A 25,436-nucleotide genomic window follows, 5' to 3' on the forward strand; every position below is an offset into this window, starting at 1 on the left:
CTACTTTTGCTACATGCTTGATAACACTGTTTTGAGAATAGTACTTTATAAACTCCAAAATTCCATATAAAATTCAACAATTGTGAATTTTAATTGTAATCCAATATTTATTCAGCCCTAAGCTACGTCCTGTAGTGATTGTTTGATTGAGCCTCTCTCAGGAGCACCTGGTGAGTAGAGACCAGTCAGCAAGTATTTATTAAGCAACTCTAAAATGTCAGATACTGTGCTAAGAAAGGTCCATGAATACAAAGAAAAGTAGTAAAAGAAACAACCAAACAAAATAATTAAAATATTCCCTGCTTAGAAGGAACTCAAAACTAGAAAAAAGAGGGATCTTCAGAGTGTCCCTGTATCACTTCTTCTGACCTCCCTGTGAGCACTTGCCCTGTGTGAGTTCTTTGTAAAATGGCCTATTTGACCATGAACAACATGTCAGTCCATTCTAGTTGTGATCTCTGTAGGAATGTTTGAATGTTTGGCAATTTAGTTTGAGAAAGAACTTCAATGTCTGGTATCTTCTCCTGCCAGCTGATCTTCAGTCTTCCTAAGACAATTTAAATCTAGTGCCTAGTATTTCATAGACACTTCACTTATTTAGTGAATGTGTTCTGTGCTTTGTGATCCCAAAGGCATAGTGGTATTCAGTGTTTTGAGATCACCAAAATACTTTCCAATTTCCCTGATGTGATTCATTAATTCAACCAGGAGATATTAGGTGCCAAATATGTATAAACCTGAATTCCCTTCAATTCTGGATATTTCTGTGTCACCCTTCCAAGATTTGCACACTAATATCCAGCTCTACAAAGCCCTCTACAATGTAGCCACTGTCTTCTGGCTGCTCCTAGACTACACATCCCATCTTCTTTCTCCAGGTCATTGTCCTGGTTGTCTTCACCTCTGCTTCATACAATAGTTTGTTTCCTCCAAAATTCATTTGGAGTATAGTCTTCTACATAAGTACATTACTGATCCTCCAAGCAACAGCTCTCCTTGCATTACTTTTGTATTTACAGTTAGAATGGAAGCTTCTTGGGGGCAGGGATAATTTCATTTTTTTATTTTTGTACCTAAGGCCTGTACAGAGTACAAACTTAACAAATGCTTGTTGATTGAATTTCATGATATGAACAAGATTAATTTTCATCTACTTATTTTTATTACAAGAGTCTAATGATCTTAATGAGATAATCATTTTGTTATTTTGGATCTGAACTTATGATTTCAATCCTGCAGGGAATTCCCAGTGTGGAAACTTCCTTCATCAAGTTCAGAGGGGTAACTTAGTCTTAAAGAATTGCTTGGGACACTGAGACTATCTGCCTGGGGTCAGACATCTAAAAGGTGTCACTGGCAGGACTTGAACCTAAGTATTCTAAGTCTAAGGCTGTTATATCATACTGCCTTTCAAGATATGGTCAGTTATATCAAAATTATTTAGTAACTTGATGAGGATAGGTTAGCTAGATGACACAGTGGATAGAATACTGACTTTGGAGTCAGAAGGACAGGAGTTTGAATCTAGCCTCAGACTAACTAGCTGTGTTACTTAAGTCACTTAACTTTGATTGCCTTGCATTCAGGGCTAACTCCCCCTTGCATTCAGGGCTAACTCCAATCATCCTGATTCATATCTGGACCCTAGATCCAGATGACTCTGGAGGAGAAAGTGAGGTGAGTGACTCAGCATAGCACCCCCAAACTCAAATCCAATTTATATGGTTGTCATGGCATCATCTCCTATGATGTCATGGTCTTTTTCAAAAATGAAGTACAAACATCATTAGCTTTGAAAATTATCTATTGATAAATTTAATATTAGCAAAGTATAAAAATATTGAATTACAATTTGATAAGAATACAGGCAGCATTAAATATATGGTACTCTAAATGATTTAAGTGAAATGTTCCCTGGAATTCTTGAAACTTCTTTTAACTGACACTGTCTATAAGATTTTCCTCAATTCCATCAGCCTTAATGCTTTTCTCTCTGATTCCTCCATCTTTATTTATTATTCATTTATTATTTATTTATTTTTAATTTTTTTTTTAATTTAAGGCAATGGGGTTGTGGCTTGCTCAAGGCAATTATTAAGTGTCTGAGGCTACATTTAAACTCAGGTCCTCCTTACTCCAGGGCAGATGCTCTATCCACTGCACCATCTAGCTGCCCCCAGTATTAATTTATGTAAATAATATTTTTCTACCAGTAGAATGTGAGCTCCCTTAGGCTGGGGGAATTTTTAATTTTTGTCTTTGTATACCACATCTAGCAAATTGAGAGCTATATAACAGGTTCTTCAAAAAATGCTTAACTTAAAATAACATTTCAAATTTGTTCAAAAGATTTTTGAGAAACTTATAAACAGATGAGTCCTAATACTTCCACTCCTTCCTCCTCTAATTAATTTCAACTTAATAAAAAAATCTAAACACTTCTGTGCTTTATATGACAAACTAATCAAGAAGGAAAAAAAGGAAAAAAGACATCTTTTACTTATCTCTGTTGCATTCGTATGAATACCAATAACCTAATCTATAAATTTGAAAAAAGTTACTTTTGTAGCTTTAATAATTCTTGAATTTTCTATAATTTATCAACTGTTTGATTAGTCACTCCACTAACTTCCCTGGTCCTCTATTATTCTCATTCACCTCCTCTCCCTTGAATAAAATAGTATAGTAGAAATAATGATGCACTTGGAGTCAGGAGATGTAGGTGAGAACAATAGTATAGCTATTCAAAGATTCTTTATCTCTCAGATTAAATATACTTTAGCTCTTCATCTTTAAAATAGGATTAATAATGCTTCTTATCCTAAGATAAGAGTGATTTAGGAAGCATTTTATAAATTTTAAAGTACTTATACATAAAATATACTTTAATTGTTTTTAGCCATGTTGTTTTTTCCAATTCTATGTAGAGATAGATTTCAACATTCATTTTTGTAAAATTTTCTCCATCCCTCTCCCTACCCCTTCTCCCCAAGAAAGAAAGCAATCTGATCATGCTATATATTTCTATATTTGTCATGCTGTGAAAGTAGAATCAGAATAAAAGAAAAATCAGAAAAAACAAAAACAACTAAACAGTGAAAATACTATGCTTTGATTTGCATTTAGATTTGTGAACAATGAATTTTGAAATATATATAAAACATATTCTTGTAAAATAATTTGTTGGAAATTCAACTTTTGCATAAAGCTTCCTTTTTCAATTAGCTCAAGTAAGAGAATAGAAAGGTGAGGTCCAACTTTCACTTAGATATCTTTAAATATGTCAATTTAGCAATTGAATAGTTTGTCACTCCCCTAATTATTAGTAGTACAATGACTTATTTTCTTAAACCCATCAAGAGGCCATTCAGCTCTCTCTATTAACCCATGTCTCTTCCTGGAAAGTTTCCACTGCCTCTTGCCTTGCTTTCTCCCCATCTTACACTGGGAAGTTATACTATTCTTTGATTTGACAAAGGTGGAGATAATGTTTCAGATCATGCCTTCTAATGCACAAGGCTATTTAAGGATGACAGTTGGCTCTTCAATTAGATCCTCTGTCCCCATGCCCACTGGCAAAGTTGGTAACTTAGAGAAAGATCAGTAAATGTGCTTATTAACCTAATTCTGTTTTTACTCTTTATTTAGGTAAAAATCTCTGTTAATGCTTGTCCTTGAAAGCACAAGCTCTGAGATTAACACATATTTATTTCCAACAGGTTAAAACTTGGTGAGGATACCTTATCATTTTAGGGAGTCTCTTTAGATGTCATTTTTCAACACAACTCCTTTAGAAATATCTTTGATCATTGTATTATTGATAAGAGCTAAATCTATCATAATCGATTATTACAAATTTATGTCACTATTTACAATATTCTCCTAGTCATGCTCACTTAAGTCAGTATCACTCATGTAGACTTTCCAGTTGTTTTTTTCCTGAAATCTTCCTACTTATCATTTCATATAGAGCAAAAGTATTCCCTTACAATTCACATATCATAACTTCTTAAGCCATTCCCCAGTTGATGGGCATCCCCTTAATTTCTAATTCTTTGGCTACAGGGCAGCTCATTGGCACAGAGGATAGAGCCCTGGCCTTGGAGTCAGGAATATGGGAGTTCAAATCCAGCCTCAGATATTTGATGCTTACTAACTGTGTGATCACAAGTCCCTTAACTCTAATTGCCTTGCATCCAGGATCATCTCTAGTAATCTTTATTCATATATTACTGGAATCCAAATGGTTCTGGAGGAGAAAGTGAAACTGGTAACTTATTACAATATTCCCTCATTCAAAATCTGATTCATGTACTTGTAATGGCATCACCTCCCCTAAGGTCAGGGCCTTCTTCTAGAACAAAGGAGAAACATCAATTCTTTGCAAGCACAAAAGGAGCTGCTATAAATATTTTCACACATGTGAGTCTTCTCCCCTTTTTATGATTTTTTGGGGGGATCCAGTCCTAATAGTGGCATTGTTAGATCAAAAAAATAAGCACAGTTTTGTAGCTCTTGGGCATAGTTCCCAATTGTTCTCCAGAATTGTTAGATTAGTTGACAACTCCACGAGTAATGCATTAGTGCCCCAGTTTTCCTGATATTTCCCCCCCAAGATCTATGATTTCCCTTTTCTGTTACTTTAGTTTATCTGATAGGAGAAAGGTGGTATCTCAATTGCTTTAATTTACATTTATCTAATTAAGATTATTTAGTACATTTTCTTCATATGATAATTTCTTCATCTGAAAAGTATCTATTAATATCCTTTGAGTATTTATCAATTGGAGAATGACTTTTATTCTTATAAATTTGACTTAGCTCTCTCTTTATTAGAAATGCATCCTTTATCAGAAACTCTGACCTGGTTTCCCAGGTTTCTGCTTTCCTTCTAATCTAGGTTGCATTAGTTTTCTTTGTGTCAAAACTTTTCAACTTAATATAATCAAAATCATCCATTTTTTTTAATTTTATAATGTTCTCTTTATTTTGTTTGGTCAAAAATTATCTTTGCCATAGATCTGACAGGTAAATAATTCCTTGGTTTATGCTATCGTCTTTTATGCTGAAATCATGCAGTCATTTCAAACTTATCTTTGTATATGGTATGAGATGTTGGCCCATGCCTTGTTTCTGTCATACTATTTTCCAGTTTTTCCAGTTTTTAATCAGTGAGTTCTTATCCCATAAGCTAGTCTTTGGATTTATTACTATGATCATTTACTACTATTTATTTTGTACCTAATCTATTCCACTGATTCCTCATTCTATTTTTTAGCCAGTAACAAATTGTTTTGATGACTGCTACTTTATAATATAGTTTTAGGGTTGGTAGTGCTAAGCCTCTTTCCTAGGGAGTTTTTTTTCCCCATTCATTCACTTGATATACTTGATCTATTTTCTTTCAGAAAAAAAAAATGTGTTATTTTTTTCCTAGCTCTATAAAATGTTTTTGTTTATTTGGTTTATTTAGCTTATTTGGTAAGGCACTGAATAAATAGATTAATTTAGGAAGAATTGTCATTTTTAATCATATTAGTTTGACCTACTCATGAGCAATTGGTATTTTTCCACTTGTTTAGTAACTTTATTTATGTGAAAATCATTTTGTAATTGTGTTCATATTGTTTCTGAGTTTGTCTTGAAAAATAAACCTCAAATAGTTTATTTTGTCAACAGTTCTTTTAAAAGAAATTCCTTTTACTTATCTCTTGCTGGTGGGTATTTTTGGTGATAAAGAGAAATGCTGATGATTTATGTGAGTTTATTTTATATTCAGCAAATTTACTAAAGATGTTAATTGTTTCAAGTAATTTTTTCAGTTAATTGTCTAGGATTTTCTATCATTTCATCTGCAAAGTGTTTTTTTTTATTGTCTCTTCTAATTCCTTTAATTTCTTTTCCATCTCTTATTGCTATAGTTAACATTTCCAGAATGATATTGGATTATAATGGTGATAAAAATCATCTTTGTCGTAGATATCCTTATTTCATCCTTGACCTATTAGGTAATGCGTTTACTTTATCCCATTACCTATAATATTTTCACTAATCACTTTAGCAAAATTGTGTCTTTTACTGAATATTCTTCTTTTAATCCAGTACATATATGATTCTACTACCTGACTACAAAATATTATTTCCTTGGTCTTCGATTCTTTATTTTTGACATGCTTATATTATGTTTTCTAATTATCTTATTCACTTCAATGCCTTTACCTCTACTTGATTGACTTCCAACTCTGCATCTCTACATTCATAGTGCTAGTCTTTCTCCTAAACTCTAAGTCTACCTTCATAATTAATTAATGGATATTTCCATTTATGACTACAGTCCTTTCTAACTCAGTATAGATAAAGCTAAACTCAATCTTCTCACCAGAATATATATATATATATATATATATATATATATATATATATATATATTTGTAAATTTATTCTTATCATTCACCTTTGAGTTTTTGAAGGACACCCTATCAAACTGTATCCCAGGAAATTGGTTAATAGTACCTATTATTTTCCTTTTATTTTCCTTCATTTTTTCTAATTTTGGTAACACATAGATTGCATATTTTTTATTATTTTAAATAATAAATTTTTAAAAATTATATGTAATAAATAATATATGATTATGATTATATATTATATATAATAATATATAATCAAATTTTTAAAAATTAGAAGAATCAATCCTTGGGTACCTTCAAAATTATGTTACCTTCATCACATATTTATTTTTTCTTCATAGTTAATTAATTGCTCTTGCTAATTCTTATTGTAATTAATAGTTCCTCACACAGTGAAATGGATGCTAAGATAGAATAGTGTAAATTGAGTTTTATGAACATTATCAATGAGAATTGGTGACTATAAAAGTATTAGACAATCTGTTTTATTTTCCCATTATTGCCCTTCTTCTTCCATCTATTAATGTTTTCAGTATTATTTGAACCTTATGTCAAGTTTTTGTTTTGTTTTGTTTTTCAGTCTAATTCTCTTTTCTATTATTTTTTCACTATGTAATGATTTTGGTCATAAACTAGAAGAAATGAGTAAGATATTTCTAATATGGTAAAAATTGCCCAATTTTATGACTTCACAATACCAGATGGACAGGTCATAGTGGGGAGTATTAACAAAAGATGATCCACTGGAAAAGGAAATGGTAAACCACTCATGTCTTTTCCAAGAAAACCTCATGCATGGCTATGTCTTATTTTTCCTTTAATCTTTGTTCCCCTTTGTTCCCCTTATTGGCTAAATGGCAATAAATGATTAAACAATGAATTATACACACACACACATATTCACATATGTATGAGCATGTATACACATGTGTAACTACACACACATACACATGAATTGTTTGTACAGTTTCAAAACCAAAAAGAATGGGGAATATTATTTTTGAAAACATAAAGGGGCTTTACATTTCTAGTAAACAGTGACTTATCCATATCTGCATATTCTTCATATTTTATATGCCCACTTTTACATAGTTTATGAATCAGATCATATAAAAATGGAGACTATAGAAAATATATATTTATTTCTCTATAGATCTATATCTATGATTTAAAGACATATTCATTCATTTAATATTCTTGTCATTTACCTTTCCAAATATGCTTAATCTTTTGGAGTCAATGTATGGCTGCTTTAGTAAAGACCTGGAAAAGAAAAGGAAAAAGAAAAAAAAAATCTTGGTAAGTCAAGAATCTCAAGTTGATTACAACACTAAAGTCCTATATAAAAACTCTCAATTGGTTAATTAATGAATCTCAGTTCTTGTATTAATGGAAAATACTCTGAATTGCTTTTAGAACATAATTGGCCTCTAATGGCTTTGCTTTGCCTGACTCCAGTTTAAATTTGTAATGTTTTTCCTTCCTTCCTCTATTCCACACACACACACACACACACACACACACACACACACACACACATATATATATCAGGCTATGGAAGTTAGTTGATTTTTTTTAACTTTGCTTCATTAGTCACATTTTACACAGTACAGGACAGCACATAGGAATGACAGAGACAGTATTGAATTTGAAATATGTATATAATTTCCCTGGGTAATTCAGGACTGAAAATATAAGTGAAACTTTGTACATAATAAGGTCCCTATGGCAATGTTAATATTTACAAAGGAGAATCTATTTCAAGTGGTAAGATAAGATTCAGGCTTCCCACTCCCCAGTATGCCTTTGAGATTATTTGCATAAAATGTTAGAAATTATACCAAGATACTTTTAACTAATCACTAAGTAAGCCTAAGAAAATTGGATTCATCAACATTTGAACAACATGACAGCAGAGTGGACAGGTTCATTAGTACTATGTATATTAATTCTGTTATCATAGAGAAACAGAAGGAGAATATGCAGATACTCACTTCACAGCTGTTATTTGGTCTTTCACTTCTACAGAGCCCAAACTGCGGTGAACTTCCTGCAAAATCTTCAGGCCCTGAAACCCACTCCCTCTGCCATCAAATCGAGCCACAATGACATTGTCAGAATCCACAAGTACTGAATCCCAATCAACATGAAACTTATCTGTAACTAACTGACTTCCTGGTGCTTCATCACTGTAAAAACAAAAACAAAAACAAAAAAAAATCTCACACAAAGGAAGACTATTGACAATGGAATGAAAATTGTATTTCAACAAGAAAATAATTCTCATTAGTGGCATAGTTCAGTCAAACATACAAACTATTAAAATGATTGTTGATTTGGGCAAGAAATCCATAGAAAGGTAATGCCATTTTATTTTACAATATGGAATGAAAAGCTGCATGATTTTTTTTCACATAAAAACAAATACTTTGTGAAGTTGGAAAATCAAATTGTTTATAGTTCATTGTGATACCAGAAAAAAAATGTTTTTCATGGCTGTCTCTAAACACTAGATATCTATGTGATAGATATAATTTATTGGATTTCTTTTGGGAAATAAGGCTTGGACATATCTTACAAGATCCTCTATAGAAGAAAAGGCCTATTGGAGAACAGAACCAATTATATTATATTCATAATAACTTAAGAGGCAAAATACAACTCCAGAAAACATTGCATTAAAAAAGAATTACTGCATTAATATATCATGGGTTGGTTTTTGTTGAAGAAAAATATTAAAGAAGATTTAAGGAAATATTGGACAAAATTCTTTTTCATCTTCAAAATGAATGGCAAGAAAAGGAAGCAGCAAATGTGATCATCTTATTGAATAACTAAAAATATTTGGAAACGAAAAGGTAAATCTGTTAAGCAAATTTAAAAGGATGAGTAATCTTCTAAGGAGGAAAAAATTATAGTAGAACAATTTGAAAATGTCATTTTGTATAGGAATTTATGACTTACTGTTGATCCCAGAATTCTCTGTGTGAGAAGATAAATTATCATGGAGTTGTATGAAATACTGATAACTATAGCTGCTTTTATATAATTACCTGATAGTTGCTTCATAGGTATGGCTGAAGAAACACTTGAGGAAGGGAAGCTTCTAATATATGGAGTAATAGCCATGGAAAACAGGTCCAAAGTTAACCATAGAAAGAGTGAGATTCCTTGCCCATTTCCTTTTCTCCCTTGCCTCATGAAATAACAATTCCAAGTCTCAAATCACAGATCTCAATGCATCAAATCAGGGGTAACATATGATATGCATACCTGCATACCTTTATTTTAAAAATGCTAGAAATAACAATGATGTTTCATTCAAATTATTGTATAATGCCTCTCATTTGCAAGTTTTGATTGTTTGTGGAGGATACACACACACACACACACACACACACACACATACACATGTATCCTACAATTGATGGGCATCTCCTAAATTTCTTATTTGCCTCTACAAAAAGAGTTACTAAAATAATTTTTGAACATATGGGTCTTTTCCCCTTTATCTTCAATAATATATTAAATATTTTTTATGTTATATGGAGGGAGAATGAAAAAGAGTGAAATTTCCAAAGCATATAGTAGTTTAGAGAAATAATACCTCTAGAGGATGGTAGAGGTAGGAAGATGGGATTAGGCCTTACCACTTGGAGGAGGGACAGGTCTGAGTATAAAATGAGATAATTGCAAAGTAGTTCATGAAACCTAGAGTACTATATATAAAATGTTATTATTATTATTATTATTATTATTATTATTATTCATTACAATTCTTGTTCAGTCATTTTAGTTGTGTCTGACTCTGGGATCTCATTCAGTGTTTTCCTGGCATTTATTTCCATTTATTTTTCTAACTCATTTTATAGCTGAGGAAATGAGGCAAACAGGGTTAAGTGATTAGTCCAGGATAACACAACTAGTTAGTATCTGAGGCTAGATTTGAACTCAGGTCTTCCTGAATCCAGGGTCTGAGACCTTTGATCATAAATCTATATTACTTTCTAGTTCATCACAGACACTAATATGGGACAGATAGTTGCCTTTACTAATTTCCCTTTTAAATTTATAAGAAGAAATTAATAAATAAATGTGCTTTTTTCTCAATCATTTTTTTAAAAGTTCCTTTCATTTATTTCAGTCTTTTTTTCATCTTTTCTCTTTGCCGCCATAAATCTGGAATACCTAGTGTAGGACTAATTCTTTGCCAAGATTGGAAATGAGTTATGCTCAGGTTCTATTGGAAATAGAAGGAAGCAAAAAACACCTTTTCCCCTCCTTTCCTTCTTCTTCCCTTGCTACCTTCCTTTTAGAGTTCTGTCCCAATTTCAAATATACATTTTTCGTTTTTGCAAGACAGTGTTATATGACTTGCTAAAAGTCACATAGCTAAGTAAGTACTAAGGGTCTGAGGTCACATTTGAACTTGGATCCTACTGACTCCAAAGCTGGTACTCTATCTACTGAGCCATCTAGCTGTCCAAAAATATACATTTGCCACATGAATCACATGCAGGTTTTAAAATTCTCTTAAAAATAAGATTCTTTTGCTTCCTCTGGGGCAGAGCCAACATGGCAGCAGGAGTAGAGCCTATCTTAGGTTCTCTCTCCAAAATATTGCAAAAACCTAAAAATTATGACTCTAGATTTTCAAGAGATCCCACAGAAAGATCCAGTGAGGGAATTCTCCAGCCCAGGGTAACCATAAAAATAGTGGGTCTGTTCGATGGGGTTGGAGGGGGCAGCTCATCAGAGAGAAGGAGCTTCATCCTCTGGGAAAAAGCCCCAGGGCACCTGGGAGTGGCAGATCCCAACAGCAGAAGCAGTTTTCTCACCTGCACCCCAGGGAGCATCAGACACAACTTGGGAGATCAGCAGGGAGACCTCTGCAGAGTGAGTGTGAAGCCCAGGCCCTCTGCAAGGCCAGTGCAGTCCAGATCCCAGGAAACAGAAGTAGGCCCATGGAGCCATCCAGCAGGAGCCACCCAGCAGTTGAGCAGTTGAGCCTTGAGTGCTCAGCTCATGGAATGGAAGGGAGTGGAGGGAGAATGCAAAGTTCTGCCCTTTGTCCTTGGGACAGGGCTCCAAAGATTTAACCCTGGTTGAAGTCTGCCCCCCTATTGAGCAGGGACCCCCCCCCCAGCCCTGGGGCAGAGGGATACACTAGTGGTAATCCAACAGACTAGGAGAGCAGTCAGAGCCTCACATACTGAGGTCCTTGTGGGGGTGTTCCAATAACACTCAAAAGCTCAGGGAGCACCCCAAAGCCAGGGCACAGGCTGGGGGCAGGGGGAATGAGTAAACAGAAAAAAAAAAAGGAATCTGACCATAGACAATTACTTTGGTCCCATGGAAGACCAAAATACTCAATCTGAAGATGAGCAAGTTCAAGCTTCTGCAGCTAAGGACTTCAAGAAGTTGGGCTCAGGCTATGACAGAATTCAAAAAAAAAAATTTGAAAATCAAGTAAGGGAGATAAAAGAAAAATTGGAAAAGAACTGAGAGAGATCTTTGATAAAAATTGCTGGGAAAATTGGAAGTTAGTATGGAAGAAACTTAGATTAGACCAACACCTCATACCCTTTACCAAGATTAGATCCAAATGGTTACAGGACTTAGACATAAAAAACAATACTATAAGCAAATTAGAATATCAAGGATTAGTCTACCTGTCAGATCTATGGAAAGGGGAACAGTTTATGACTAAGGAAGAGTTGGAGAACATCAGCAAAAACCAATTAGATGATTTCAATTACATTAAATTAAAAAGCTTTTGCACAGATAAAACCAATGTAACCAAGATCAAAAGAAATGTAGTAAATTGGGAAACGATCTTTACAACTAATGATTCTGACAAAGGACTCATTTCTAAAATATACAGAGAACTGAGTCATATTTTTAAAACAAAAAGCTATTCTCCAATTGACAAATGGTCAAAGGATATGCAAAGGCAATTTACAAATGAGGAGATCAAAGTAATCCATAGCCATATGAAAAAATGCTCTAAATCATTAATTATTAGAGAAATGCAAATTAAAGCTTCTCTGAGGTACCACCTCACACCTCTCAGATTGGCCAGTATGACCAGGAAGGATAATGATCATTGTTGGAAGGGATGTGGGAAATCTGGGACACTATTACACTATTCGTGGAGCTGTGAACTCATCCAACCCTTCTGGAGAGCTATTTGGAACTATGCCCAAAGGGCAACAAAAATGTGCCTACCCTTTGACCCAGCAATACCACTACTGGGTCTATACCCTAAAGAGATGAGGAAAAAGGGTAAAAACATTACTTGTGCAAAAATATTTATAACAGCCCTGTTTGTGGTGGCAAAGAATTGGAAATCAAGTAAATGTCCTTCAATTGGGGAATGGCTTAGCAAACTGTGGTATGTGTATGTCATGGAACACTATTGTTTTATTAGAAACCAGGAGGGATGGGATTTCAGGGAAACCTGGAGGGATTTGCATGAACTGATGCTGAGTGAGATGAGCAGAACCAGAAAAACACTGTACACCCTAACAGCAACATGGGAGTGATGTTCAAGCTTGAAGGACTTGCTCATTCCATCAGTGTAACAATCGGGAGCAATTTTGGGCTGTCTGCAAAGGAGAGTACCATCTGTATCCAGATAAGGAGCTGTGGAGTTTGAACAAAGTACAAGGACTATTTCCTTTAATTTAGGGAAAAAAAACAGATATCTTATTGTCTGATCTTGTTACCTCTTAGACTTCTCTTTAAGGATATGATTTCTCTTCATCACACCCAATTTGGATCAAGGTACAACATGGAAACAAAGTAAAGACTAACAGTGCATTCTGTGGGGGGGGGAGGGGGGAGGGAAGCAAGATTGGGGGGAAAATGTAAAACTCAAATAATATCTTTAATAAAAAATAAATTTAAATTTAAACAAAAAAAGAAAAAGGAAAAGAAAATAAGTGAGAAATTAAAAAAAAAAGAAATGAGAGAGATGCAGAAAAAACATGAAAACAAAGTCAGCAGCTTAATCAAGGAGATCCAAAAAATGCTGAAGAAAATAATATGTTAAAAACAACTATAAGTCAAATAGATAAAGTAGTTCAAAAAATTATTGAACAGAAGAATTCTTTAAAAAGTAGAATTGGACAGATGGAAAAGGAGACAAGAAAACTCTCTGAAGAAAAGAAATCCTTCAGATGTAGAATGGAGCTAAAAGAAGCTGATGACTTTGTAAGAACTCAAGGCACAATAATTCAACACCAAAAGAATAAAAAAACCAGAAGAAAATGCAAAATATCTCATTGACAAAACAACTGATCTGGAAAACAGATTCAAGAAAGATAATTTTAAAATTATTGGGCTACCTAAAAGTCATGATCAGGAAAAGAATCTTGACCTCATTTTTAAAGAATTTCTACAGGAAAATTGCCCTCATATCCTAGAAGCAGAGGGTAAAAGAGAAATTGAGAGAATCCACTAATCTCCCCTGGAAAGAGATACAAAAATAAACAAAAATTCCCCCAGGAATATTACAGCCAAATTCCAGAACTCCAAATTAGCAGCAAAAGCATTAAGGGTTCATAGAGTTTGGAATATATACTATTCTGGAAAGCAAAAGAACTTGGAATGCAATGAAGAGTCAACTATCCTAAACTGAACTAGCTAAACTGAACATCCTCTTCCAGGGGAAAAGATGGACTTTCAATGAAACAGGGGAATTTCAAATGTTCCTGTTGAAATGACCAGAGCTTTGATTTTCAAGTACAGGATTTAGGTGAAGCATAGAGAGGGTAGATGAGAAGGGTAAATTATGAGGGACTTGATGATAAACTGCATGTATTCCTACATGGAAAGATGATATTGATAATACTCATATGAACCTTCTCATTTAATAGAACAGGTAGAAGGAGCTTTTATAGATGAGGTACAGGAGAGAGCTCAATTTGAAGATATAATATATGATAAAAATGGAGTCAATGTGAAAGGGAAATGTACTGGAGTAAGAAAAGGAGAGGTAAAATAAGCTATTTCATATAAAAGATATTTCATGTAGCTTATGCAATGGTATGGAAGGGGGGGAGGAGAAGGAGAATGAGGGAACCTTCAGAAGTGACTCAGAGAAGAAATAGCATAAATATTCAATAGGGTTTAGACATCTAGTAGAAAAAGTAGATTAGGGGAATGGGGGAGGGGTGGGGGATGTAGGTGTTACAGGAGAGGGTAGATAATAGGAGAGGATAGTCAGATATAACACATTTTCTGTTTTACTTTTTGTAAGGTGGTAGGATTGGGTGGCCTGTCTAGGACCACAGAATTGGATGGTTGCTGGGTCTCTGGAGTGGGATGTAGGCTTGGGGCGTTTTGGTCCCAGGGCCCATTCTCTGATCTCTGCCCTTGGCTTGCCTCACAGAACAGTTTTGAAGAGAGATAGAGTGAAAGAAGTGAGAAAATATAATAAATGGTAGTGGGGAGGAATGGATGGAGAGAATTACAATCAGCAACAGCAACTGTGGAAAAATATGGAAGTAACTTCTATGATGGACTTATGATAAAGAATGTTATCCATCTAAGACAGAACTGATGGTATTGGAACACAGGATGAAACACATTTTTTTCCTCTTTTTTTTTACTTTATTTCTCTTGAAGTTTTATATTTTTGTGGGGGAGGGGGTGTTATGTTTACTCTTAAACATGAATATTTTAGTAATATGTAAATAAATTAAGAAAATTTTTAAAAAAGGAAAAGCTAAATAAAACAAAAGTTTAAAGATTAAAAAATAAGATAGCTTCTTGAAGTTCATTCACATGTGTTTTATTATCTTTAACACTGAAAGTATCAAATTTCTTTGAGTAAGAAATAGGACATTTGTATCTACTATAAAATGTAAAAAAGGGTAAGGTATAGGATCTGTGATTTCCTTGACATAAGACACTTCTTGTTGAATCTACCAATCTACTCTATCTCTCAATTCATGTTGACACATTTTCTTCAACATTTAGTCCCAGAGAGATCCTAGAGCACAGAAAAAAAAACTTTTGCTTCTCTTAGAAAGGATGAAAATCTAGAGATTTGTGTTTGCATACATTTGTGTGTGAGTGTCTGTGTGTATGGGTGTGGGTGTGAATGTGGGTATAGGTGTGTGAAAGAGAAAGACAGAGTTCACTTCTTTGATGACTGACATTATAGTGTTCTTTAATTATTACGGGGAACTATTCTAGGAACTATTCTAATACCTGGCAGAAATTTGCTACATTGACTTGGACCTTACTGAGATTTGGTTTCCTGGTCTATAAAATGAGGGTTGAATAAAACTATCTTTAGAAACAATGTTTTAAAATCCTAAAATGTGTCTCTATTTCACAACATTTACATATGTTCTCATACCACTTCCATTCCATTTTCTTTTTCATTTTGGGCAAGCATTGTGTATATTGCCATCCTGAAAGTGATTCTGAATAATTCTCCTTTAGGACTCTTTTCAAGTTCAGCCTCAAAATGATTCATGATCCTTTACAATCTCATCACAGTGTATACTAATGCAAAGGGTATTTATTTTGGATAAACTTGATACAGGCAAATCAAACAATTTTCTTTTGCATTTGAAGTCTCATCTCCTAGCCTCATTCTAAAATAAATGTGACTATTTTTACCTCACTTTATTCATTTTGGGGTTTGTCTTTTTTTAATCACATTTTTTTTTTGTCTGTAATGACTCATCATGAACCAGAGGCATTAGAGAAGTTTTTCACAGGATTATTTTATCAGAGGTTGTTGTTTGTGCTTCATCCTTCATTCCTGAAAAGGAACAAGACATTAAAATAACAATGTCATTCCTGGCAAATGAATTGGATTTAAATGAGGGAGGGATGTGCAAAAGTCACCAGTCTAATTTCTCCTCTGGAGTAATTTGGCTCCAGTAGTCAGATATGGATCAGAACAACTGGAAGTGGCCCTAGACACAGTGGGAGACTTTGACCTTTTTAAGTGAAAGGTCTTTTCCAGATCTCAATTTGACTGAGGCAAAGCCCATTAAGTGATTAAGATTAGGTAGGAAATAACTTCTTTTACCTTTAAAAAAAAAAAAACTTCAATCTGGGAAAGGAAGACTTTCAGGGTTTCAGACCAAGACAGAAACAATTGCTTATTTACATTCATTGTGAATAAATCTGGGTCAAAACAATGACTCCTATAGACTAGTATGTGTCCTTAACATTCTTTTGGGTAGAATGCCTAAAGAAAAGGATAAGATATCCAATATGGAAAAAGGAAGGGATGTAAAAGAGAAATGAAGGTAGAGAAGTAAAAAGAGAGGAGAAGGAGAAAGAATGAAGGGAAAGCCATATTGGCATTTATGATCTAGAGAACTGCAGGCTCAAAAGCCTTAGAAGAGGCATGAAAAAATTGTAAAACTCAAAATAAATAAAATCTTTCTTAAAAAAAAGCTTTAGAAGATCATGTACAAAAACCAAAAAGCATTTAGGTAGTACAGTTGCCTTGGAGTCAGGAGGACCTGAGTTTAAAACTTGACAATTAGCAACTGTGTAACTATGACCAAGTCACTTTATTCTTATTAGGTACTATAAATCCAGCAAGAAATAGCCTTATCTTTTTGTCTGTAGGGAAAAGAAATTTCATGCATAACTTTTAATCATTGATGGCATGGCATAATAATAACAACCAATGTTTAAATTGTATTTATAGTTTGCAAAGTAAGATATACATATGTGTGTGTGTATATATATATATATATATACGCACACACATATATATGTCTGTGTATAGTAGTTGCCCTTCATAATCAGAGAGGATTATGTCATTACATGCATGATAGCATGACTTGCACATTATTTTTAATTAAAGTGAGGGGAATGTTGTACAAATATATCCTTATCCCTGTTGTTTCCAGAACTGTAATCACTCCATGCTATAATTTAATAGGAAATAGGACTTAGTGGTGACCCAGATGCTATGGGAATCCTTGGATTATGAATGTGGGCCCCTTCCATATCGACTTGGCATCAAGGAGCCTCAGTAATACTGGGCAAAGCACTACTCTTTGACATCAGATTGCTGACAACATGCCAATATAATATCTATATAATGTGCATGTATACAGAAATATAAATATACATATTTAAATGTGTATAATAGGTATACCTACATGAATACATATTGGTGGATTTCCATCTCTTCCTGACAAGTAGAGTTTTCTTGGCAAAAATATGGGAGTGGCTTGCCACTTCCTTCTCAAGGTCATATAATAGATGAAAAACTGAAGCAAACAGGGTTAAGTGACTGGTCTAGGGTCACACAGTTGGTAAGTATATCTCCACCAGATTTGAACTCAGGAAGATGAATCTTCCTGACTTCAGGCCAGGCCTTTTAACCATTTTGCCACCTAGCTGCTTTATAGTACTGTATACACATATCACATAAGCCCAACAATAACTCTTTGCAGAGGGTGCTATTGTGATCCTCATTTTAAAGAAAGACAAATAACAAATTTAAAGAATTTATATAATTTACAAAGTTACAAAGTATCCAAGCATGTATTTGAACCCAGGATTTCCTACCTAAAACTGTAGTGTATTATCCACTAGACAACATTGCCTCTGGATCAGAAACTAAAGGAGGTCAGAGAACTGTCTTTCTATGCTTTATAGTATGGAGATCTAGCAACAATGAATGAGAGGAGATAATTCTTCCATTACTACCTGTCATTATGACTATCTTACTTTGAGCACTTAACTCTCAATTTGAGGGTATGTCTTAAGTTAGAATCTTGGAGTAGATGAGGAGGCATCAAGTTAACAAGAGGCAAGATGATCCTGTGAATGTGCCCCATTTTCCAAGGCTATTTCAGAGAACCTAGATTTCTATTCATGCCTTTTTCATGGGCAAACTATGATGGTACAATTCTTTTTTTTTTCTTCTGGATAAAAAGTCATGTGCAAGATCTTTTCTGAATGTATAAACTCAGAAGGGAATGTAAAAGGGTGAAAATCAAAAAAACCTATGTCTGCTGAACAGAGTTCACATTTGGTACATCCTGTGTATTTGTTAATGGCTCTCTTGATGACAATGATTTCCTTCTTGATCTCTTGTTTGTCAGGACCTTTACTCTTTGGTGCTTTTGCTACTGTGACTTCCCATCTTATTTACTAGACTCATTTTCTAAACAATTCATGTCTAAATAGATTTCTGATCATTTTTAGTTATAATTCTACTTAGGAGGAAAGATGTAATTTTGCAGATATGTACACCTGTTATTGTTTTCAAGTTCTAAAGGTATAAAAGTCAATGCAAAATGATATTGGTCCTCATATTTATAGCATATGGTATAGAAATTGATTTACAAATGAACATCTCTTTCATTGAAATTATTACTATATTTCACACATGCTTATCTCATCTTCCAAGTTTGAGGAAGATCTTCTATCTTTTCTAAGTTCCAGTTCTAAGATCATCCATTCAACATACAGGAGCTCAATCAATGCGGTCTGTTATTTGACTTTTTTTACTCTTTTCATTCCTCATGTTTGTGAGATAGAATTCAGTTAATTTGGTAATCCATTAGGATTGCTGGCTATGAATTGATATAAGAAGCATAAACAAATACCAGTGCTAGTGGGACCTAGATGTGATACTATTATCTGGCTTTCTAACTAATCTATGTCAAGTTCCTTTTTTTTTTAGTATTTTTAATTTTCCAAGTTACATATAAAAACTATTGTAATATTCATTTTTAAAACTTAGCATTCCAAATTCTCTCTTTCCACCTCCCCTCTTTGAAAATTACTTGAAAAGTAAATTGATATGTGTCATATGTATAGATTCATACAAAATATTTCCATAATAGTCACATTGTAAAAGAAAACATAAATTGAAAAACTAAAAGCATCACGAAAAATAAAGTAAAAAATAGAAAAGATATTTTTCAATCTGTATTTATACATCATTGGTTCTTTGTCTGGGATGAATATCATTTTCCATCATAAATATTTCAGAGCTGGTTTGGATTATTGTATTGCTGTTCCTTTTATAAACAACATAATTCACTTTGTATCAGTTTATGAAAGTCTAGTTTATCTGAAATCATCCTGCTCATCATTTCTTACAGAACAATAGTATTCCATCATAATCACAGCAAAATTTGTTCAGGCATTCCTTCAATTCCAATTCTTTGCCACCTGAAAAGAGCTGTCATAAATATATTTTTGCACATATGGGTCCTTTTCCATTTTTTAATCTCTTGAGATAGAGAACTAGTAGTCTTTTTTTAATATCCCTACGGGCACAGTTCCAAATTGCTCTACAAAATGGTTGAATCAGTTCACAAATCTAGCAACAGTGCATTAACACCCCATTTTCCCCACATCCCCTCCATTTTTAGTCATTTTCCTTTTTTTTGTTATATTAGTCAATTTAATAGGTTTAAGGCTGTGTCTCAGAATCATTTTAATTTGCACTTTTCAAATCAATAGTGACTCAAAACATTTTAAATATGATTTTAATTTATATATAATTTCATTATTTTATCTGAAAAGTGTTCACATCTATTGATCATTTATCAATTGGAGAATGGCTCTTATTTTTAAAAAGTTAATTCAATTCTTTATGTTTGAGAATTGAGACATTCATCAGAGAAACTTGTTTCATATTTTTTTCTTATAGTGACTATTGCTAACTGTATTTCTCTCCATCCTGTTTCCCATCCTGTTTATTCTATTCTCTGGATCTTTTAATCCTACCCCCATCTCAAAAGAGTTTTGCTTCAGACTACGCCCTGCTCCAATCTGCCCCCCCCTTCTATTACACACCCCCTTCTCTTATCCCCTTCCCTTCCTATTTTCTTATAGGATAAAATAGATTTCTATGCTCAATTTTCAACTGAGCCAATTCTGATGAAAATAAGGTTCACTCACCTCTTCTCAAATACTACCTGTTCCTCTCTACTGTGAAAATTTTTTCCTTGCCTTTGTTATGAGAGATTATTTCCCCATTCTACCTTTCTTTTTCCCTTTCTCCTAGTACATTCCTCTTTCATGACAATTTTATTTTTAAGAAATCATCCCTTTATATTAAACTGATACCTGTTCCCTCTGTATATAAATACTATTAAATACCCTAATAATGATAAATATTTTATGAATTAGAGGTTCATCTTCTCATGTTCCACTGCCAACTGTTAAACCTTATTAAATCCCTTATGACTTCCCTTTCTTGTCTGCTTTCTTTTACTTCTCTTGAGTTTATTTGAGAGTCAAATTTTCTGTTCAACTCTGGTATTTTCATTAAGAAGATCTCTATTTTTATTGAATACAGGATTATACACAGTTTTGCTGGGTAGGTGACAATTGTAATCCTAGTCCTTTCGCCCTTCAGAATATCATATTTTAAACCCTCTACTCCTTTAAGGTAGAGAACGCTAAATCTTGTTTTATCCAGACTATGGCATCATGCTGCATCAATTGTGCTTGCTATATTTTTCCTTGTTCTGAGAGTTCTGGAATTTGCCTATAACATTCCTGGGACTTTACATTTTGGGAACTCTTTCAGGAGGTGTTTCACACATTCATTCAATTTCTATTTTACCCTATAGTTCTAGAATATCAGAGTAGTTTTCCTTAACAATTTATTGAAAGATGATGTCTAGGGTCTCTTTGTGATCATGGCTTTCAGATAGACCAATAATTTTTAAATTATCTCTTCTGCATCAATTTTCCAGTTCAGGTTTCTTTCCAATGAGATATTTCACATTGTCTTTTTTTCATTCTTCTGGTATTATTTTATTGTTTTTTAATGTTTTATAAAGTTATTAGTTTCCATTTGCTAAATTCTTATTATTAAGAAATTATTTTCTTCACTAAGTTTTGGTCAATTTTGCTTTTTAAGCAATTTTTTTTTCTTCTTTCTTGTACATTTTTGACCTTCTTTTTCCATTTGGCCAATTATGCTTTTTAAAGCTTTCTTTTCCTCATTAGCTTTTTTCTATTTCTTTTACCATTTGGCCAAATCATTTTTAAGAGGCTGTTTTCTTCAGTATTTTTTGTGTCTCTTTTACTAAGTTGTTGAATTGTTTTTCATGATTTTCCTTCATCATTCTCATTCTCTTCCAAACTTTTGCTCTACCTCTCTTACTTGATGTTCAAAATCCTTTTTGAGTTCTTCCATGGCATATGACCAATTCATATTGTTTCTTGGAGACTTTGGATAAAGGAAATTTGACTGTTATCTTTTTCTGAGTCTGTGTTTTGATCTTCCTTAACACCATAATTTTTTATTTTTGCAAGGCAATGAAGCTAATTGACTTGCCCAAGGTCAAACAGTAAGGTAAATACTAAGTATCTGAGACCAAATTTGAACTTAGGCCCTTCTGACTTAGGGCTGATGCTCTATCCACTGTGTCATCTTGCTGCCTCAACTTTCTATGGTCAGATTTTTTCATCTATTATTTGCTCATTTTCCCAGTCTGTGAACTTGGTTTTAATGCTTTTTAAAGGTGGGACTCTGCTTCTAGTGTGAAGGGTACATTGTTTCAAGTTTCTGGGTTTTTTTGTGCAACTGTTTTCAGACATACTTCTAGTGATCTGTAAGTTCAGTTCTTCCAAGGTGGTATGATCTTGGCAGAGGTGTTGTTTACTCTCCTGGTCTCTGTTCTAATCTCTAAGTGATCAAAAGCACTCTTTTTTGTAATGGAACTATAAAGAGCATGCCTCTCCCGTGGCTGCAAGTTCTGGGGTTCTACTGCTCACCCTGGGACAGTGACGCCCCCCCTTTGATTATGAACAAAGCAAGAGAGTCTTGTCTCAGTCTAGCTCTCTGTAATCTCTTCCTGACCAGTTGTTTGACCCCCTTATCATCTGTGGGACTGAGAGCTCTGGAAGCAGCTGCTATCAATGATGATTCAATGAATACCAAGGTCTGTTCCTAGTTTGCTGTTGCCCAGATCTGTCCTGGCATGACCTGTTCTGGACTGTTACTCTACTCACTCAAGTGGGACAGTTTCCTGCCAACCTGCTAAGTAGTCTTTGGTGTCTGTTGACTGAGAAGTCTGGAAACCGCTTCTGCTACCATTGATTCAGATGACCAGACATCTGCTCCTGGTTTGCTGGTGCTAGATCCTCACTGGTAAGGCCTTCTTGGGACTACACTCCTATAATTTTCTTGACCTTGAATTTTTTTTTTCCATCCTGCCCTTTTGTTGGTTGTACTGCTCTACACTTTGTTTAGAGTCATTATTTAAATGTACTTGGAGGAGTATAGGGGAGAACTCAGAGACTCCCTTCCTTTATTCCACCATCTTGGCTCTGCTTACTTCTGCAATGTTTCAGATAATGAGAATCTTTTGAATAAGCTTTTGATGGTTCCTTTTTCAAGATGGCCTCAAATATAAGTAGCTTCACAATCAAATGTTAACATTTTAGCTTACTTTACATGCCTGCACTCTCCCTACATCTTTTTTTCTTTTTTCCCATTTTGTTAGACACTTTCTGCAAATGACTTATAATAAAGCATTTTAATTACTAAAGTAAATCAATTCTTTCTCCACTTTTCCATAGTAAATTATTTTTTTTTCTGGCACTGAAGAAACAGGAGAAAAGTCTATCTAATACTGTCTTAATATATTACAATGATCTTTTATCTGGATCCTAACACTGATCCCACTATCTTTGTTACTATTCTACAACAATCACAATTCATATTTATGATTACATAAAATTTAAATTCACAAAACACTTTCTTCACAACAACTTCTGAAATTACTGTAGTATTCTTATGACCATTTTAGAGATGGAATATAAAACAAACAAAAAAGAATAACAAAAACACTGAATTTCAGTTGTGTTGAACAATATGCAGAGGAACACATAACTTAGTGCCAGAAAAGTAGGGTTCCCCCCATTCTAGATTCAGTATTTCTTCCTTCTTACCCACAAAGAACTACCTACACAGTACCTTTTATCTCCATTAATATTCTTAGATGTGTCAATAATCTAGATGGGGTATATTCACATTTGTGGAGGTTCTGGCATAAGACACAAAGATCCTGGATTTAGGGGAAGTTATCCTTCCTGGTATATCTTCCTGGATATACCTCCTAAGAGATGTGTCTGATGTGTAGCTCAGTCCTTAATTAAATCTTTCCTTGATGGAGAAATGGAGAAATAGCTTTTCAGATCACACCTTCTAATAATAGAATGTATAATTCTAAGACTTAATATTGGGTGTCTAATTCACTAGCTAGCCCCTCCTCTAATCCACATGCATGCCTGCATAATCATTGAACTTAGAGAAATATTAATAAACATCTATGTTACCCTAATTCTGTTTTTTTTTTTCTTGAGGTCAAACCCTGGAGGTTGACATTTGTATCTTATTAGAACAAATTCTGAAAGTTAGCACATATTTAATCTAATTATTATTTTAACACCAAATTCATCAAGTTCCTCAACCTACACAAACACACGTATATCATACATTGTGTGGGTATCAAATGACTCAGATTTCCATAGTTTAACATTTTGCATAGAGTTCTTCTCATATATAAAAACAATTTGCATAGAGTTCTATGCAAAATTTTGCATAGAGTTCTCATATATAAAAAATAAAAACAAAAAACCTACCTGTTTGAAGCAGCTAGTGGAGGCACTGTTAAAATATTAATATTAGTATTTTACAAATGAGTAAATTAAATCTGAGTTGGGGAGATTGGGTTAAGTGGTCAGAATAAAGAAGGAAATGTAGGTATTCTGGTTTTAAAGATAAATTACCTCACTATCAGGTGACTTGCCTTCCATGTAGTAAATAATAAAAGTTGAATTTGAACTTCCACCTAGATAAGAAATCCTTGTCCCTAGTTCTACATTCTGTCTCTAGGCTTATCTTTGAGCACTTTTATCAACCCAAGGCACCTTCAGTTTTGACCTTAGTAATGAGATCTGTGTATTGGCTGACAGGGAATGCAAATTGTGTTTCTGTTTGGGCCAGAAGCCCTGTAGTTCTTCCCCTCCCAGAGTGATTTTTTTTTTATGACTATAGAAAACAGACTATTCTTTGCTTTCTTTCTTTCCTACCTGCCTTAACTACTGAGAAAATCTGAAGGTCTGGACCATTCAGTTTGATTATTTTTTTTTTTTACTAGGTAAAACTGGTCATTCCTTGCCACTTTGTCTCATCTCTTTCTTAGCTAACCTCAATCACTGAATGGTCATTGCCTCAGTCAAATTCAGAGTGGTTAAAGAATAAACTCTAAAAGGCCAAAATCTCCCAATGCAATTTAGGTCATTTCCACTTGTCCTAATCTATAACTGGCAACTGGACCAAGATGCTCCAGAGAAGAAAGTGAGGCTGGTGACTTTGCACAGGTCCCCTTCCTCCTCAATTAAATCTAGTCCACCTTCTTGTCATGGCATCACCTCCCTGATGTCATGGTCTTCTTTAAGAACAAAGGTCAAACAACAAGAAGTCAGAATTGAGATAAGAAGGAAGATATGGATATCACCATTTTTTTTTTTAGGTTTTTGCAAGGCAAACAGGGTTAAGTGTCTTGCCCAAGGCCACACAGCTAGGTAATTATTAAATGTCTGAGATGGGATTTGAACCCAGGTACTCCTGACTCCAGGGATGGTGCTTTATCCACTATGCCAACTAGCCGCCCCAATATCACCATTTTCAACACATGTCACCATGCCTGTTTCATGCCTTTATCACGAATTTCTGAATTCTCACTCAGCAACTTCTGGCAATCAATCCTAACCTGTTCTGCATTCATAGTTTCCCTGAAAAGAGATCTTAGTAACCTTCTAAAGAACCAACATTCCTGTAGGGTTAGGCTTCAACAACTGATTCCTGACGAAACAGAAATCAGGTTAGAAATTTCCTTAGTCTACAGTATCAGATTATTTCATTCACATAAAACTAGGAAGTAAAGTTGGGATTTTATGAGTATAGGGAACTTCTAGTTGAGGAACCACTATTTTCCAGTGCAGATCTGATCCTTCTATGTAATCTCTAAAGAGAGTTTCATAGACCTCGGA

The 25,436-nt window shown here is 34.1% G+C and overlaps 1 protein-coding gene and 1 long non-coding RNA gene across 3 annotated transcripts in view; one reads left to right on the forward strand and one right to left on the reverse strand.

Annotated features, from left to right (window-relative positions):
- The window catches only part of LOC141507407 (uncharacterized), a 99,439-nt gene that overhangs the window by 49,176 nt on the left and 24,827 nt on the right, over positions 1 to 25,436 (forward strand). Inside the window, exon 2 of one of the 2 annotated variants that reach the window (XR_012474131.1) lies at positions 8,439 to 9,268. The exons of the other annotated variant lie outside the window; for it this stretch is intronic. This is a non-coding gene — a long non-coding RNA (uncharacterized LOC141507407). The remainder of the gene's footprint in view (positions 1 to 8,438; positions 9,269 to 25,436) is intronic. 2 annotated transcript variants of the gene reach the window in all.
- The window catches only part of DPP10 (dipeptidyl peptidase like 10), a 1,029,304-nt gene that overhangs the window by 11,641 nt on the left and 992,227 nt on the right, over positions 1 to 25,436 (reverse strand). The window contains exons 20-21 of the mRNA XM_074215016.1: positions 8,405 to 8,599; positions 7,619 to 7,673 (exon numbers count right to left, since the gene is read on the reverse strand). Of these exons, the coding sequence (XP_074071117.1) occupies positions 7,619 to 7,673; positions 8,405 to 8,599 (250 nt within the window). The remainder of the gene's footprint in view (positions 1 to 7,618; positions 7,674 to 8,404; positions 8,600 to 25,436) is intronic.

This window comes from Macrotis lagotis, chromosome 1 (assembly GCF_037893015.1).
Source record: "Macrotis lagotis isolate mMagLag1 chromosome 1, bilby.v1.9.chrom.fasta, whole genome shotgun sequence".
Classification (NCBI taxonomy): domain Eukaryota; kingdom Metazoa; phylum Chordata; class Mammalia; order Peramelemorphia; family Peramelidae; genus Macrotis; species Macrotis lagotis.